Consider the following 14,200-nt stretch of genomic DNA (forward strand, 5'->3'; position numbering starts at 1 on the left):
AGCTCCGGATCTTCCTCAGCACTTGATATACAGTGATGCGAACAGTAACGATGGCGTTGGTTTTTCCGTGTCATTTCCAGCACGAGTCTCATTCTTTTAAAGTGCAGAAAGTGGATTCACAGCACAGAACACAGCGTCTTCTCAACATGTGGACAACATGAACTAAACTCTTCCAGTCTCAGCTACAACTGCAGTGTTTGAGGGTCAAAGTAGACGTCGATCGCCGTCAGCCAATGAAGATCATAGGCTGGCATTATGCAAATGTGTGATAACGCATGTAACAGGAAGTGAGACTGAAATTACCGACGACTCGTTTCAGAAGTTGAGAATCGATTCTTTCTTTTAGGAGACAATATGTTTATTTGTCGTGCACTTTGATCTTTCAAACTTTGCAGATATTTTACTTTCACATTACATACACTCTACATGAAAGGTAATATCCCAAAAAAGCATATAGGGGCACTTTAACATGCACCATTCATCTTTTCTGAGGAAAATTCATAGATCAAATAAATAACCAATGCTGTATATTTAAGATTAGGGAGGTTAATGAATTATTGTTGATTGATTAATTGCTGTTGAAAATTTCACTGAATAAGCTAACTCAGATATGTTATAATTTGTGTCATTGCCTGTACCGTACCGAACGCCCTGTATCCGTTCATGTACTGTTGCATATATGGATGTGTGTTTTGAGGTATTAATGTTAATGATTTGAATGAAAATCCATTATCAATATTCCGGAGAATTCCTTACAGTATTTAAGTAGCAAAAACGTAACTTTTATTTAATCTTTAGACATATTACATGTAAAATAGCTTCAGGTCTTCAGAAACACTGGACTTTACATTTTTAGTATAAAATATATTGAATGCGTTCATTTCATTTGCATTCAGAAGACCTCAGTGTTAAATGTTAAAGTGTCACATGTCTTTTATATTGTCATACACTGTTGTACTGTCTGTTTAGTGTTTATTTTTCATCTTTGTTTTGAACTTTTTTCTTTGTTCGCCATAAAGCTGCAACTTGTTTGCAAATGTACAGTTATTTTTAATACCAATAAACCACTTTAAATCTGAAATTTCTCCTTTGTCAGTGTGTTTTTACAGGCAAGGTTTGCTTTATTTGAGGAAACAGTATAAAATAAGTTGTTCAATAAATGAATTCAATAACAGCAATACACTGCTTTTCTAAAACTAAACAAAAGATAAATATTCTCTTGAAATCGCCACAGTTTAAGTTGCAGCCAAAAGTAATACTTATAAACACAAACAAGTAATAAAAACTCAGTGAGTGTTTTAGCGCAATTTTCTCACCTCATGGGATCACAACACTAAGAGATAGGAAATCTTTTCGTGGATTTTTTTTGTGCGTTCCCGAGATTAGACCTTCCTTATAATGCCGAAAACCCGAAGTCTCTAGGTCAGGGATGGGCAACTTCGGTCCTGGAGGGCCACTGTCCTACAGAGTTTAGCTTCAACTCTAATCAAACACACCTGAACAAGCTAATCAAGGTCCTCAAGATTACTAGAAAATTACAGGCAGGTGATTTTTTCAGGGTTGGAGCTAAACTCTGTAGGACAGTGGCCCTCCAGGGGTGCGTTTCCCGAAAGCACCGTTGGCCAACTATGGTCGCAAGTTCATAGCAATGTCCATTGAACTCTATTGGTAACGACGGAACTTGCGACCATAGTTGGCCAACGATGCTTTCGGGAAACGCACCCCAGGACTGAAGTTGCCCATCCCTGCTCTAGGTGGTCTGGTTGAGGAGTAGATAGAAGTGCAAGATTGGTGCGCACAGACGCACAGAACAGAAATCATGAGTTAACAATCGCAATTTGTCCGGTGGAAAATTGCTCTAAAAAGTGGATCACATTTTCATAAAAATTGGATACTGGAATTGAAAAAATTACACCAAATCCAAGAAGTAATAGAAATAGATACATAAAATACATGAAATAGGAAGGTTCCATATAATGAAGGTCAAATGATGGAGAATTTGTGTAGTTCAACTTTTTAGAAAGCTTTAATGCTGTAACGGAGGCTTAATTACTTTAATGGTGCAACCAAATCCAGTACACTTCACCTCTGGTCCTGCAGGATCCCGTTGCACATCTGCATTTCTGGGAACTTCAGGAACAGGGTTTGGAAACACTGATTTAATCAGTCTAAACTTTAAGTTCTTTCTATATACACTTTAAACTGTTTTTGCTCTATGTCAGCTTTTGTATGTTGTATAAGTTGAGTTGAAGAGTTACATAAATTAGCAAGTGCTGCTTTGCATTGACTAATACAGGAAATACATTCATTTGGACTGATTGATAATATTATGGATAGATGGATGATGTTTAACATGCATAACATACATTCATCTTTTCTGAGGAAAACTCACAGATGAGATTGGGGATGTTATGGATTTATTGTCGATTTATTGTTATTTATCAATAAATCACAGTTAAATAATTTCATGGATTAAGCTTGTTGATTAATCAAATTTTTCAGACCGATTAATCAGCACAAATGCGTTCAGTAATTATGTATTATTCTCTACATGCCATATTAATGGATTGTTCCTCAAAACCTTACATTTGCATCATTACTTTTGCTAATAATAATGGGTTTTTAATGGCAGAGACTCCAAAGATATTTGCACACATTATTAACTGGTAAAGTGTCAAATGTTTTACATTGTCATGTACTGTTATTAGTCTATATAGTGTTTATTTTTCATCTTTGTTAGAATTTTCTTTGTATGAAGTTGCTGTTGGTTTGGCAATGCAAGCGTACAATTATTTTTAATACCGATAAAGCACTTGAAATGTGGAACTTCTCCTTTATCAGAATGTTAATCAGAACTCTTTGTCCCAGTGTGCATCTCTCTGGGCCTGATGACGCTGTCTGGGTTTTGCTGGAACTCACGCTTTACAGATGTTGTGTGTAAAATAACATAATCCTCACAGAATCTGATGTCAGGAGTCAGTCAGTGAGATCATCAGATCAGCGGCTGCAACTTCATTTTATATTTAGAAAATGAAAATTTTATTATTTAGAACATTTGGTTTGGAGATTTGGCACTTGATGCACATCTAGACCAGGCGGTGTTTTACTTCTTGAGAGTGGAGGATTACTGTAGTCTTTTATGACTGGCAGCAAATGCCTGATCTATTACTGGCAGAAGATCACAGTGAATTAATTGCTGAATTGATACTGAATTCTGTAGTTTATAAATAAACCCGAGTCACGAGTTGTTTAAGAGCTCTTCTCTTCAAACTTTAGTGTCTTGTTTTGTTTTTGAACACTATTTGAGCACTAATCGCATGTGATGAAGAAGAATGATGTAGTGTTTAATCAAATCTGGGAAATGGACTTGTCAAAAATAGAAAGTTATTCAATAAATTAATTTTAATTAATACAAATCATTTATAGATAAGCAATACACTAGCTTATTTATAAATATCTTGTTAGGTGACAGCAGGGGACACTGGCGCATTCATTTAGGATCTGCCCTACCCTACACCATACATGAATTTTCATCTAAAGTTTTTCAACGATTTAAAAAAAAAAAAAGTATACAACATAAACATCCAGTTGAATCAAAATGAGGCTTTTTAATTCTTCCTTTTTTACTTAGAATTACAATTCTGCATCCTTCTCTCCATATCGATTCATTGTCAGATGCTTCCCACAGGAGGCGACATTGATCCACTGGCAATAATACAACACACCGTGTCCCAAAAACACATCTTAAGTTTGCAGAGACAACGACTTCATTTATCAATTTTAACTTTTCATAGAGGAAAATTGCTCTGAAGTGTTTAGTTGGCTATAACTGCAGCAAACACATTTGCTATAAATTGGTTAAAATCGCACTTTTCTTAAAAGCACTGTGGTCATTATTCCATAAAATTTAATTACATTTAGTTTCAATACATTTATTATAATAATAATAAATTTACTTTATTTTATCATCATATTCATTATTTAATCAAATATTAGTCCTGTCTGAAGCATTTTGCGCAGGTGAAGGGAAGAGTTTCTCTTGACCAATCAGCGTTCAGTGTGGAGGACAGCAGGAGCTTCTACCTGAGCAGAGACATGATCACCTGTGTGAGGATCTCTGAAGCTCGTGTGTGCGTATGAAGACAGTCGTGGTTTCGGGAAAAACACACAGATAATGGAGACTAACGGTGTTTTATTTCTCGCTGCCTGCCTCAGTCTGAGTATAGGAGTGCGCGGGGGTAAACATGATGTTTTCGCGCGAGTTGTGGATCTGGTGTCTCCAGGTGAAGAGTTCCTCACAGAAGATGGTCTTCTCTCGGTGTTTGAGAGGCTGGAGAACCGCCTGCTCTGCTCCGGTGTGTTCTGTGGGAAGGTAAGGCGGATTTGAGAAATTTAGTGTAAGGACGACAGCGCCAGCCTAACGACGGTTTCTGATGCTGGAAGTTGGCGCAGCAAGGCATTGCGCTACTTCCATGTTTTGGAAAGTTTAAAACAAAGTTATTATAAAGTTTTCTTTTAAAACTATTTAATTGAAAAGATATATATATATATATATATATATATATATATATATATATATATATATATATATATATATATATATATATATATATATATATATATATATATATATATATATATATATAGGTATATAGGTCATTCCACGAAACCGGTATGATTTGTGTCCCTCTGCCCTTTTTAAGTGTATTTTTCATATTGGGTCACCACCAACATCTATTTTTAAAAGCTTTTTGTATCAATTGAAATGTCTCCTTTAATAAAGTTTAAAAATAATGGCATACATATGATCTTTATATTAGAAATTATAGCCTAACCTTTACTAACTTTATATTAGTAAATTCATGATTTTTCATTCAAATCACATTAATTAGTTCCGTCCCTCAGTAATCCCTCAACCCCGTTACACAAATCATTCTCCCCCATTAAAAATAATGAATAGATCCTTATGTGACATCAATAACAGGAAGTAACATCATAGAAGTCTTCTGAACAACACTATGTGTAGACACAGACAAGTTACCACCCTCTTTTATAACTATAACTTATTTAGAATTGTGATAGTGTGGTTGTCAAGCTCAACGACTCAACCCTGTTACATCAAATAAACATAGAATTCTATGACTTGTGAAAATTATCTAACAACCCCGTCACACTCAACCCCCTACTTTTTTGCCACGAAGAGCGCGCACATCCAAAAAACCATCAAACACATGCTCAAAGACACACACACACACACACACACACACACACACACACACACACACATCAAAAAAGCACACAAGTAGGCTAATATATGTTTTATTTTGATGACCTATTCAGTCAGTTTATAATGTTCTAGTGTATACTACGTTATTGTTGTTTTTCCTGCAGTCGGGTTAATAAAACTGAGTTGCAATGGGTTAATGCCCGACGAGGTGTCCATTGTCAGGTATTACGTTAATGGAGGACGGTGAGGCATGAGGTTGCCTCCATTAAGTCCATTAATACCTAAAAATGGACACCTCGAAGGGCATGGTCCCTTGCCAGATAACACATTTTTAAAACATTAGTTTATATTTTAATTAGTTTTACAATCGAAATCTAAAGTTTTTACAAACAATAACCTGGTTTCCCTGGTTACGCCTGACGGTTTATTTATTAGGTGTCCTCTATGTAAGGGTTAATGCCAAGCGGCAACCTCCCCTTCTCTCTCTTGAAACCAACATGGAAGTGAGTTAAACTGCAATTCATTGACTGGCCGCTTGAGGCTGGCTGCACAAGTGAGTCAAATCTGTATCTCCCCCATGTTAAAATTACCAACTTTACAGCAGAAAAAAACATGTTTACAGCCTGGTGTCTGTATGTGGCTTTGGTCTATACAGCTAATTTTGCCCTTCATGACAACTGTGAGGGGGGTGAATTTTTTTTATAACTTATCCGTTTAATTGATTAATATTTAAAGTTCTGCATAATTAAGGGTGTGGCCACTTGAGTGAGAGGTGGATTGCCGCTGATGTCAATGCTAGCCGTTTGTCTGTTAGCCGTCACTTCACTTCAGAAAATTTTAGCTGCTGAACTTGCCACCTCTGCAGTGTTTTGTGCTTTTTTTCCAAGATGGCAACGGCCAGCTCCGCCCACTTTAGGCTTCAAAAACGGTCTTCAGAAACCTACGGGTGACGTCACGGATACTACGTCCATATTTTTTTACAGTCTATAGTTAATGCCTGACGAGGTGTCCATTGTCAGGTATTAAAGGGTAACTAAACCCTAAACCAGCTTTTTTTAGTTAATGATTGTGGCGAGCAGGACGAGGTCGAGGGCCGTGGGAGGACGGCACGAGGCCGGTGGCGTGATTGCAAATGCGCGACACCTGCGCGACGCACCGGTCTCGCATCTCTCACGGAGGAGCGGAAGCATAAAGGAGGAGCGACGACAGTGAAGAGCGAGAGAGGACAGGCCTGATTTTATTTGATGTTGTGTTTTGTTTTCTGTTTGGTGTTGCCAGCAGTCGTCCGTGAGGGGCTGCTGGCTTTTACTTTCATTTTGTATTTGTTTCATTTTATTTATTAAATATTGTTGAATGTTCCCCGGTTCCCGCCTCCTTCTTCCCATAACATCATACCTCGTTACATTGGTGCCGAAACCCGGGAGGAAGGAGGGACACGCTGTCGGAGAGCCCTCGCTGCTGGGAGGTATCGCGGTGCTGAGGAGGTCGGGCAGCACGAGGGAGCGTCTGCCGCCGATTGCTGCCCGAGGCGATGGTGCTGGATCGAAAGAAGATCTGGTGGGACGGAGAGCTCGCTGCCGTCCTCCTGGGTCGAGGAGGGATGGCTGCCATCCGCGAGGGAGCGGAGGAGTCGCTCCCGTTCGCCGTGGGCCGGAGCCTGTTGCCGTCGGCCATGATGGGGGCGGAGCAGGGGACGGGAGGCTCGCTGCCAGCTGCCCTCGATCGGAGGAGCCATCGCCGTCCGCCAGGAGGCGGAGGAGCGTCGAGCCGTCCCCCAACGGATGTCCAGTGCCATCGCATGGCACCGCGAGTGACTCTCAGCTGGTTGAGGACCGAGCGGCAGTGTGTCCGGGAACCGGATCAAGAATTTTTTTTTGTTTGTTTGTTTCTCCTCTCTCCCCTCTCTCGTCTCTGTCGCTCCTCATGCTTCCGTCTCCTTTTCTCTCGCCTCGTCTGTCCATACCCCCAGGTACCACGGGAGGGGGGGGGGGAGTAGGCGCAGCCTCGGTGGTACCCCCCGGCCTGCGAGGGGCGATGGGGGTATGTGGCGAGCAGGACGAGGTCGAGGGCCGTGGGAGGACGGCACGAGGCCGGTGGCGTGATTGCAAATGCGCGACACCTGCGCGACGCACCGGTCTCGCATCTCTCACGGAGGAGCGGAAGCATAAAGGAGGAGCGACGACAGTGAAGAGCGAGAGAGGACAGGCCTGATTTTATTTGATGTTGTGTTTTGTTTTCTGTTTGGTGTTGCCAGCAGTCGTCCGTGAGGGGCTGCTGGCTTTTACTTTCATTTTGTATTTGTTTCATTTTATTTATTAAATATTGTTGAATGTTCCCCGGTTCCCGCCTCCTTCTTCCCATAACATCATACCTCGTTACAATGATCTATAAGAATGGGCTGTTCATTGATTCAAGTAACTTTTTTGACATTTGGGTATAAAATGTTTTAATTCTACAATATATGGTGTAAAAAAGAGTGCTGCCCTCTTCAGGTTGAACGGTGGCTACTGCAGTTGAATATTCCTATTGGATGTTCGCGGTACTACGTGACGTAAGCAGTACTATGTGACGCAAGCAGGTTCCAGCTCACCACGCCCTTGGTACGAGCTAGCGTAGATTTATCAGAGGGGTAATCGAGCTCTCGAATAGCGTACCACCCCCGGGGGCCGTTTCTTTTATTTCTAAAGAAACATGACAATGTATAAAAAGCTCCATTACCTTGTATCTTACATTATGGCCCCGTAGAAGCAGTTTTTGTAAAAACAGGCTAACAATTGCGTCATAACCATGTGACTCTCTGGAAATGACCGTATAGACAGGAGGAGAAGCTCGCAGTCAAATCGGTGGGGACTTGGAGGCATAAAGTCTGATAAAGTCAAGGGAGAAGCCCATAGAGAGTCATAAAGTTGCTCCCTCTCCTAGCTCATGGACAGCTCCTACTCACGCTCTCCGTCTCTGCAAGATTCATAAGGGAATGATTCAGATTTCTCTTGGCACAGCTACTAGAAGACTTACAACTGTCAGGCAGGTTGCTCACGTCACATCTACGTCATCAAGCTCAGTTTGAGTCTGCGCAGTACGCTCAGCCATCAGGAAGTGAGTGCTTCTAATTTGCTTCACTTTTCTCCGTTAAAACCTCGCTGTGTCCAGTGTATATACTGTCTATGAGATTTATCTGTATTTAGTACAGTGGTCAGGATGGTACGGAGGTGTAGTGTTGCTGGTTGCAACAGCACTGTTGGACTGCATAGCTTTCCAGCAGACTTGGAAATTTAGGCACCAGTGGTTGCATGCACTTGGCCTGGAAGACCGTGAGTTCCCGTCTAGAGCTCAAGTGCATTGCTTCTCCAACGCAATAGAGGTGGAAATGGGCTTCTCCACACAGCTCGCGCTGAAAAGCGACGCACTGCCAAGCGCTGCTCCTCCTGCATGGACTCCACCACCGCAGCGGCGTCTTGATGTGAGTCATAGGCGTAATTCTATGGGGGGACAGGGGGACACGTCCCCCCCAATATTGAAAGAAGGACAATTTGTCCCCCCCAATATTTGATCATACTTGATTATGTGGGCAATATCGATGTGATTGCAAATACGTCTTTCTTTCCAGCTCCGAAAATATAAAATCCCGGCCGGTCCATTTCCCAAATCCATTCGACTGGCCTTACACTATACATTAACAAAACCTATTTCTCCTGAAATCCATGTCATGTTTTCCCTATACCTTTAGTAGCTCGTGCACCGTCAGTGAGTTGGAAAAACCAAACAGAAGAAGAGTTAGGAGCGCGAAATCTGACAGACATCTGGCCATACCTGTCAACACTCCCGTTTTTCCCGGGTTTCTACCGATTTTTAGCCCTATCTCCCGGACCCCTCCCGGTTTGTTATTTCTCCCGGGAAACTCCCATAATTTGCATGGCCCAAACTCCTTTATGCATAATCGGACCAATATGTTTGTCTAATGTTGACCAGTTGCCAGATCTTGTATTAAATGCATTTTATATTGTATTTTATTCACACAATCCACACACCATATACAATATCAACCCGTTTGTCACCTCAACCTGGCAACCTATAACCCAGTTGTGCAGTCGTGGAAAGTTTAATCCGAAAGCGAGCCGATAGACATGGCAGGTGACGGCGGTGTCGTCGCAAAGAAACCGAAGTACAGTTGTAAATTTATGTTTCCATTTATGGTTATTGCCAGAGTTTTTCCTGCATAGAGAATTATGAGGCGGCCAAACAGTGATGTAATGAAAAATGGACAATTTTAAGTTTGAAGGGAGTAAAGCCTCTGTTTAGGCTATTAAGGAAATATGATTTTGCCAAAAGAAGAACTTTTATTTCAAATAAATGTTCATTTTAAATCAGCCTATGTCAGTGTGATATGTTACCATATTATCATGCTTAACTAAGAATTTGAATAATTGTAATGTGATGATCAGATGCAGATATCTAAATCAGAGAATATCATAGGTTCGGGCGGTTTGCGGGTGGATTATTTATTTTTAACAGTGGATTCGGGTGACTCAAAGTGCACCAGATTAATGAACTTACCTTTAAAATGTACAAAATTTTCTTCTGGGGGAGCATGCCCCCGGACCCCCCTAGAGGTACAAGTACACTTAACAGCATGACTGTTGTACTTTTATTTTATTTTGATTAAAAAAATGTGTGCATGTGCCAACACAAAAAGTCCCACAGCTGTCCCCCCCCAATGTGTGATTGACAATTTCGCCCTTGATGTGAGTGATCATATAGATTTTAAGCACAATTTATGGTTAGGCTAAAGTTTATCCTCTGGGGTCGACAAACGCGCCGGTGCATTTTTCTGGATTTTTTCACATAGCGGCAAAATATGAATATGCCTACAGAGAGCGCGCGCTATTGACATCAACTCAATAAAACTCATTAGATGCATGTACTTTACGTCGTCTTGCGACCCTGTGAGTCACTCTACATTTTAGAGTCTGACAGCAGCTGTCAATTAATCTGTCACTGCGGGTCTCAGGTCCACGCATCCCCACCCCCGCTCAGCCCCGCCTTCGGTTCGTCCCCTTTATCTCCACTGGGCTCTGCCCACTTTTCTAGCATTTTTCAAATATTGCCAGTGGGTAGAGTCAGGCTCTGACCAGGGGTTTAGTTACCCTTTAATGGATGACAGCGAGGCGGTTGCCTCCGCCGAAGTTCATTAATACATGAAAATGGACACCTCGAAGGGCATTAACCCGCTTACACCACGGTCACTTGCCAAATAACACATTTTTAAAACATTAGTTTATATTTGAATTAGTTTTACAATCAAATATAAAGTTTTTACAAACAATAACTTGGTTTACGCCTGACGGTTTATTATTAGGTGTCCTCTATCACTTTTTAATGGACACCCTGCAGCCAATCAGAATCGTGTATTCATCCAGACCATGGTATAAAAGATAATAATTATATTTTGTCCTATTAAGTGTCCTATTGTGTTTTGTCCTATTGTCTTTTTTGTCCATTTTTTCAAAATCACTTGAAATCCTATTCCTAGCCCACTTACAGCCACTGAGTTAGAAGCACTGAAATGAAAATTAAGCAATTTAATCATCTGTGGACTCGAAAAACTCCAGCCAATCATTTCCAAGACCACCTAGAATCATTGGACAGTAAGTGCGTCAATCAAACGGTCGTACCATACCCCCTCCCCCCACCCCCCTCGCACACACACACACACGGGTGGAGTCAGAGCCAGCGTTGGAGGAAAGAGGTAGGACCATTTGAGTTGTGTATTTTCAAAATCTGCCGGCCGATCAGACTGATCGATGGCAGATCACATACCCCACCTTTAACAAAAGACAATAGGCAAGGCAAGGCAAGTTTATTTATATAGCACATTTCATACACAATGAAAATTCAAAGTGCTTTACATAGAAGAAATTAAAATAATAAAAAGAAATAAGAGTAATTAAAACAGTTTAAAAAAATGTAATAAAATAACAGTACAGTACAAACAGTCGGACGAACAGTGGCACAGTGCTCAATCATTAAATGCATAGCTAAACAGATGGGTTTTGAGTCTGGATTTGAATGTGATTACTGTAGGAGCACGTCTGATCTCCTCTGGAAGCTGGTTCCAGCTGCGGCTGCTGGCATAATAGCTAAAATATACAAATGTAAATAGCTTCTTTTAAAGTTAAAATTATACTTTATCCATTTGTTTTGCTGAGTCAAATGATTAACAATATATTTGAACAAAACTTAAAACAAAAAAAAATAATACAATGAAAACAAAGCTTGAGCGTTTGAACATTTGATTTAATTGAAAATCATTTTTAATTCTCAACCAACCATTTTTTCATAGACCATACACAACAATCATATGATGGACTGAAAAAATAAAAATTAAGTTTTTCTTTCACTGAAATATCAAAAGAATCACACTAGCTGTACCTGCTCCAAATAAATAATAGTAATTAAATAAAAATACAAACTCGAACTAAATAATAGTTATAAAACTAAATCAAACCAAAGAAAATCATTCTTATAAAAGTTATGCAGGCACATATTTAACAGTAATTCTCAAGAGAAAAACAAATACAAATGGAGTTAATCCTGAAGTGCTTTTCATCATGACACTTGCAAAGAAAAACTTCCATGTCTTCTTTAAACTGGAACCGAAACATGAAAGGCTCTTCGGCCAGTTCCAGATCATCTTGTTTTTCTGCCTGATCAAGTTTAAAAAGGGCCTTTTCCTGGTCTTCCTTCTTTAAGTTCAGATACCACGGCACTTTCACAGATCCTCTGAATGAGTGGCAGTTTTTCCGCAGCCATCCAACTGCGATCCTGAGGTCGGGTTGACTATCTTTAGTTCCTTCATTAAAGAGAGGAGTACAAAAAAGGAATGAAATATTTAATTCATTTAAAAGAAATTATTCTCACAAGAGAAGAGATGTTTTGCACCACATCTATAGCTGCCAGCTTATTTCCATCTGTTGTCCCTGGGGAGATTGGAAGTGTCCGCAACAATACATTGTGTTTTATTCAGGATGCATGAAAATTAATATTTTGAAATTATGCTCTTTCATGTGCCCGTTTGAGACGATAATAACATACCTCGTCGCCGATTTCAGTCTCTTGTGCTTTAGGTGGCACCTGCACATCCAACTGTAAAATAACAATACGTGATCAAGTGCCTTCGTCACAATTCTCTCTTAGTCACATTTATTATATAGCGCTTTTTAAAATTAGTTATGAATAATAACAAAGTTATGTATCTTGTCTGGTGAGATACATTCCTTTCCTATTACTTTAGTGAATGTCTACGCCCCAAATTATGACGACCCAGATTTTTTCAAGAAAGTGTTGGCTCTTATCCCAAATATGTCTCAAACTAATCTCATCATAGGGAGGGACTTTAATTGTGTCCTATAGATGTGTACTTGGACAGATCATCATCTAAAAGAGCACCTCACTCTAATTCAAGTTATTAATAAATGCATTTATTAATAACTCTAACTTAGTGGATATATGAAGACTGTTTCACCTCCATATAGGATCCATTTAGGATCCTCGACTTGTCGATGATCCTAAATTTTACGATTTCATGCTTACACAAATGGAAATATTTTTTGAGAAAAATGACACTCCCGAAGTTTCACCAGGATTACTTTGGGAAACACTGAAAGCCTTTTTAGGAGAATGTGTTATCTCGTATCAGGGGTCCAGAAATAAACTGCATAAATGAAAACTTTTAGAGTTAGGGAAACAAATTCACCAATTAGATAAGGAAAATGCACAAACTCCCTCATTAAAAACTTACAATAAAATTCTACAGTTAAGATATGAGTACAATAAAATTGTTTAAGATAAATTAAATGGTAAATGGACTGCATTTATATAGCGCTTTCACAGACCTATGGCCACCAAAGCGCTTTACATAGCCTCACGTTCACCCATTCACACACCGACGGCGGTGTCAGCCATGCAAGGCGCCATCCAGCTCGTCGAGAGCAGCTGGGGTTAGGTGTCTTGCACATGGACACCTCGACACTTGGTCAGGTGGAACCGGGGATTGAACCACCAACCTTTCGGTTTGTAGACAATCAGCATGAACCACTGAACCACTGCCGTCCCTGCAGTGAATTAAGTAAATCATTCCTCTTCATTAAACAGAAATATTTTGAATTCGGGGAAAAGCCACATAAATTGCTTGCGAGACAGTTACTTAAATTAGAAAGTGACAAGACAATAAGATTAATTAATAAGATCAAGACAAAGCATGGAGCACAATGTATTTCATCCAAGGATATAAACATGCTTTAAAAAATTCTATTCAACTTTATATTCCTCAGACCCTTGTACTGACTTAGAAGCTATGGATACGTTTCTAAATAAATGCAACCTTCCCTCTCTTACTCAGGATGAGCATGATTCCCTTAATAAGGATATATCTTTAGGAGAGTTAAAGGGCACAATAAACTTCTTAAAGAATGGTAAAACTCCAGGCCCGGCTGGCTTGCCGTCTGAATTATATAAAAAATTTAGTGATTCCCTCTCCCCCTACCTGCTCAGAACATTTGAGGAGGCATCAATGAATGGACTGCCACCGAGATTCAATGAAGCAATCATAACTGTTATTCCCAAAAAAGGTAAAAATACAGAGGAGGTCGAAAGATACAGACCGATTTCTCTTCTTAATGTCGATCAGAAGATGTTGTCAAAAACACTTGCAAATAGACTTGGTAGATTAATTAGTGGTCTAATTCATCCCGATCAGAATTGATTGATTCCATGCAGAAATGTCTCACAAAATACTAGGTGTCTTTTCAATATACACTCTCTTAAAGGATTATTAGGAACACCTGTTCAATTTCTCATTAATGCAATTATCTAATCAACCAATCACATGGCAGTTGCTTCAATGCATTTAGGGGTGTGGTCCTGGTCAAGACAATCTCCTGAACTCCAAACTGAATGTCAGTATGGGAAAGAAAG

At 39.9% G+C, this 14,200-nt stretch overlaps 1 protein-coding gene across 2 annotated transcripts in view; it reads left to right on the plus strand.

Moving 5' to 3' along the window:
- Positions 1 to 4,020: 4,020 nt before the first annotated feature.
- LOC308696880 (zinc transporter ZIP4-like) overlaps positions 4,021 to 14,200 on the plus strand; it is a 28,635-nt gene continuing 18,455 nt past the window's right edge. The window contains exons 1-2 of one of the 2 annotated variants that reach the window (XM_081375812.1): positions 4,021 to 4,130; positions 4,216 to 4,372. In XM_081375812.1, the coding sequence (XP_081231938.1) occupies positions 4,096 to 4,130; positions 4,216 to 4,372 (192 nt within the window). In that variant the 5' untranslated portion in view covers positions 4,021 to 4,095. The other variant, XM_081375811.1, reaches the window with a different exon arrangement.

The sequence above is a fragment of the Scardinius erythrophthalmus genome (genome assembly GCF_964197995.2).
Source record: "Scardinius erythrophthalmus genome assembly, chromosome: 10".
Classification (NCBI taxonomy): domain Eukaryota; kingdom Metazoa; phylum Chordata; class Actinopteri; order Cypriniformes; family Leuciscidae; genus Scardinius; species Scardinius erythrophthalmus.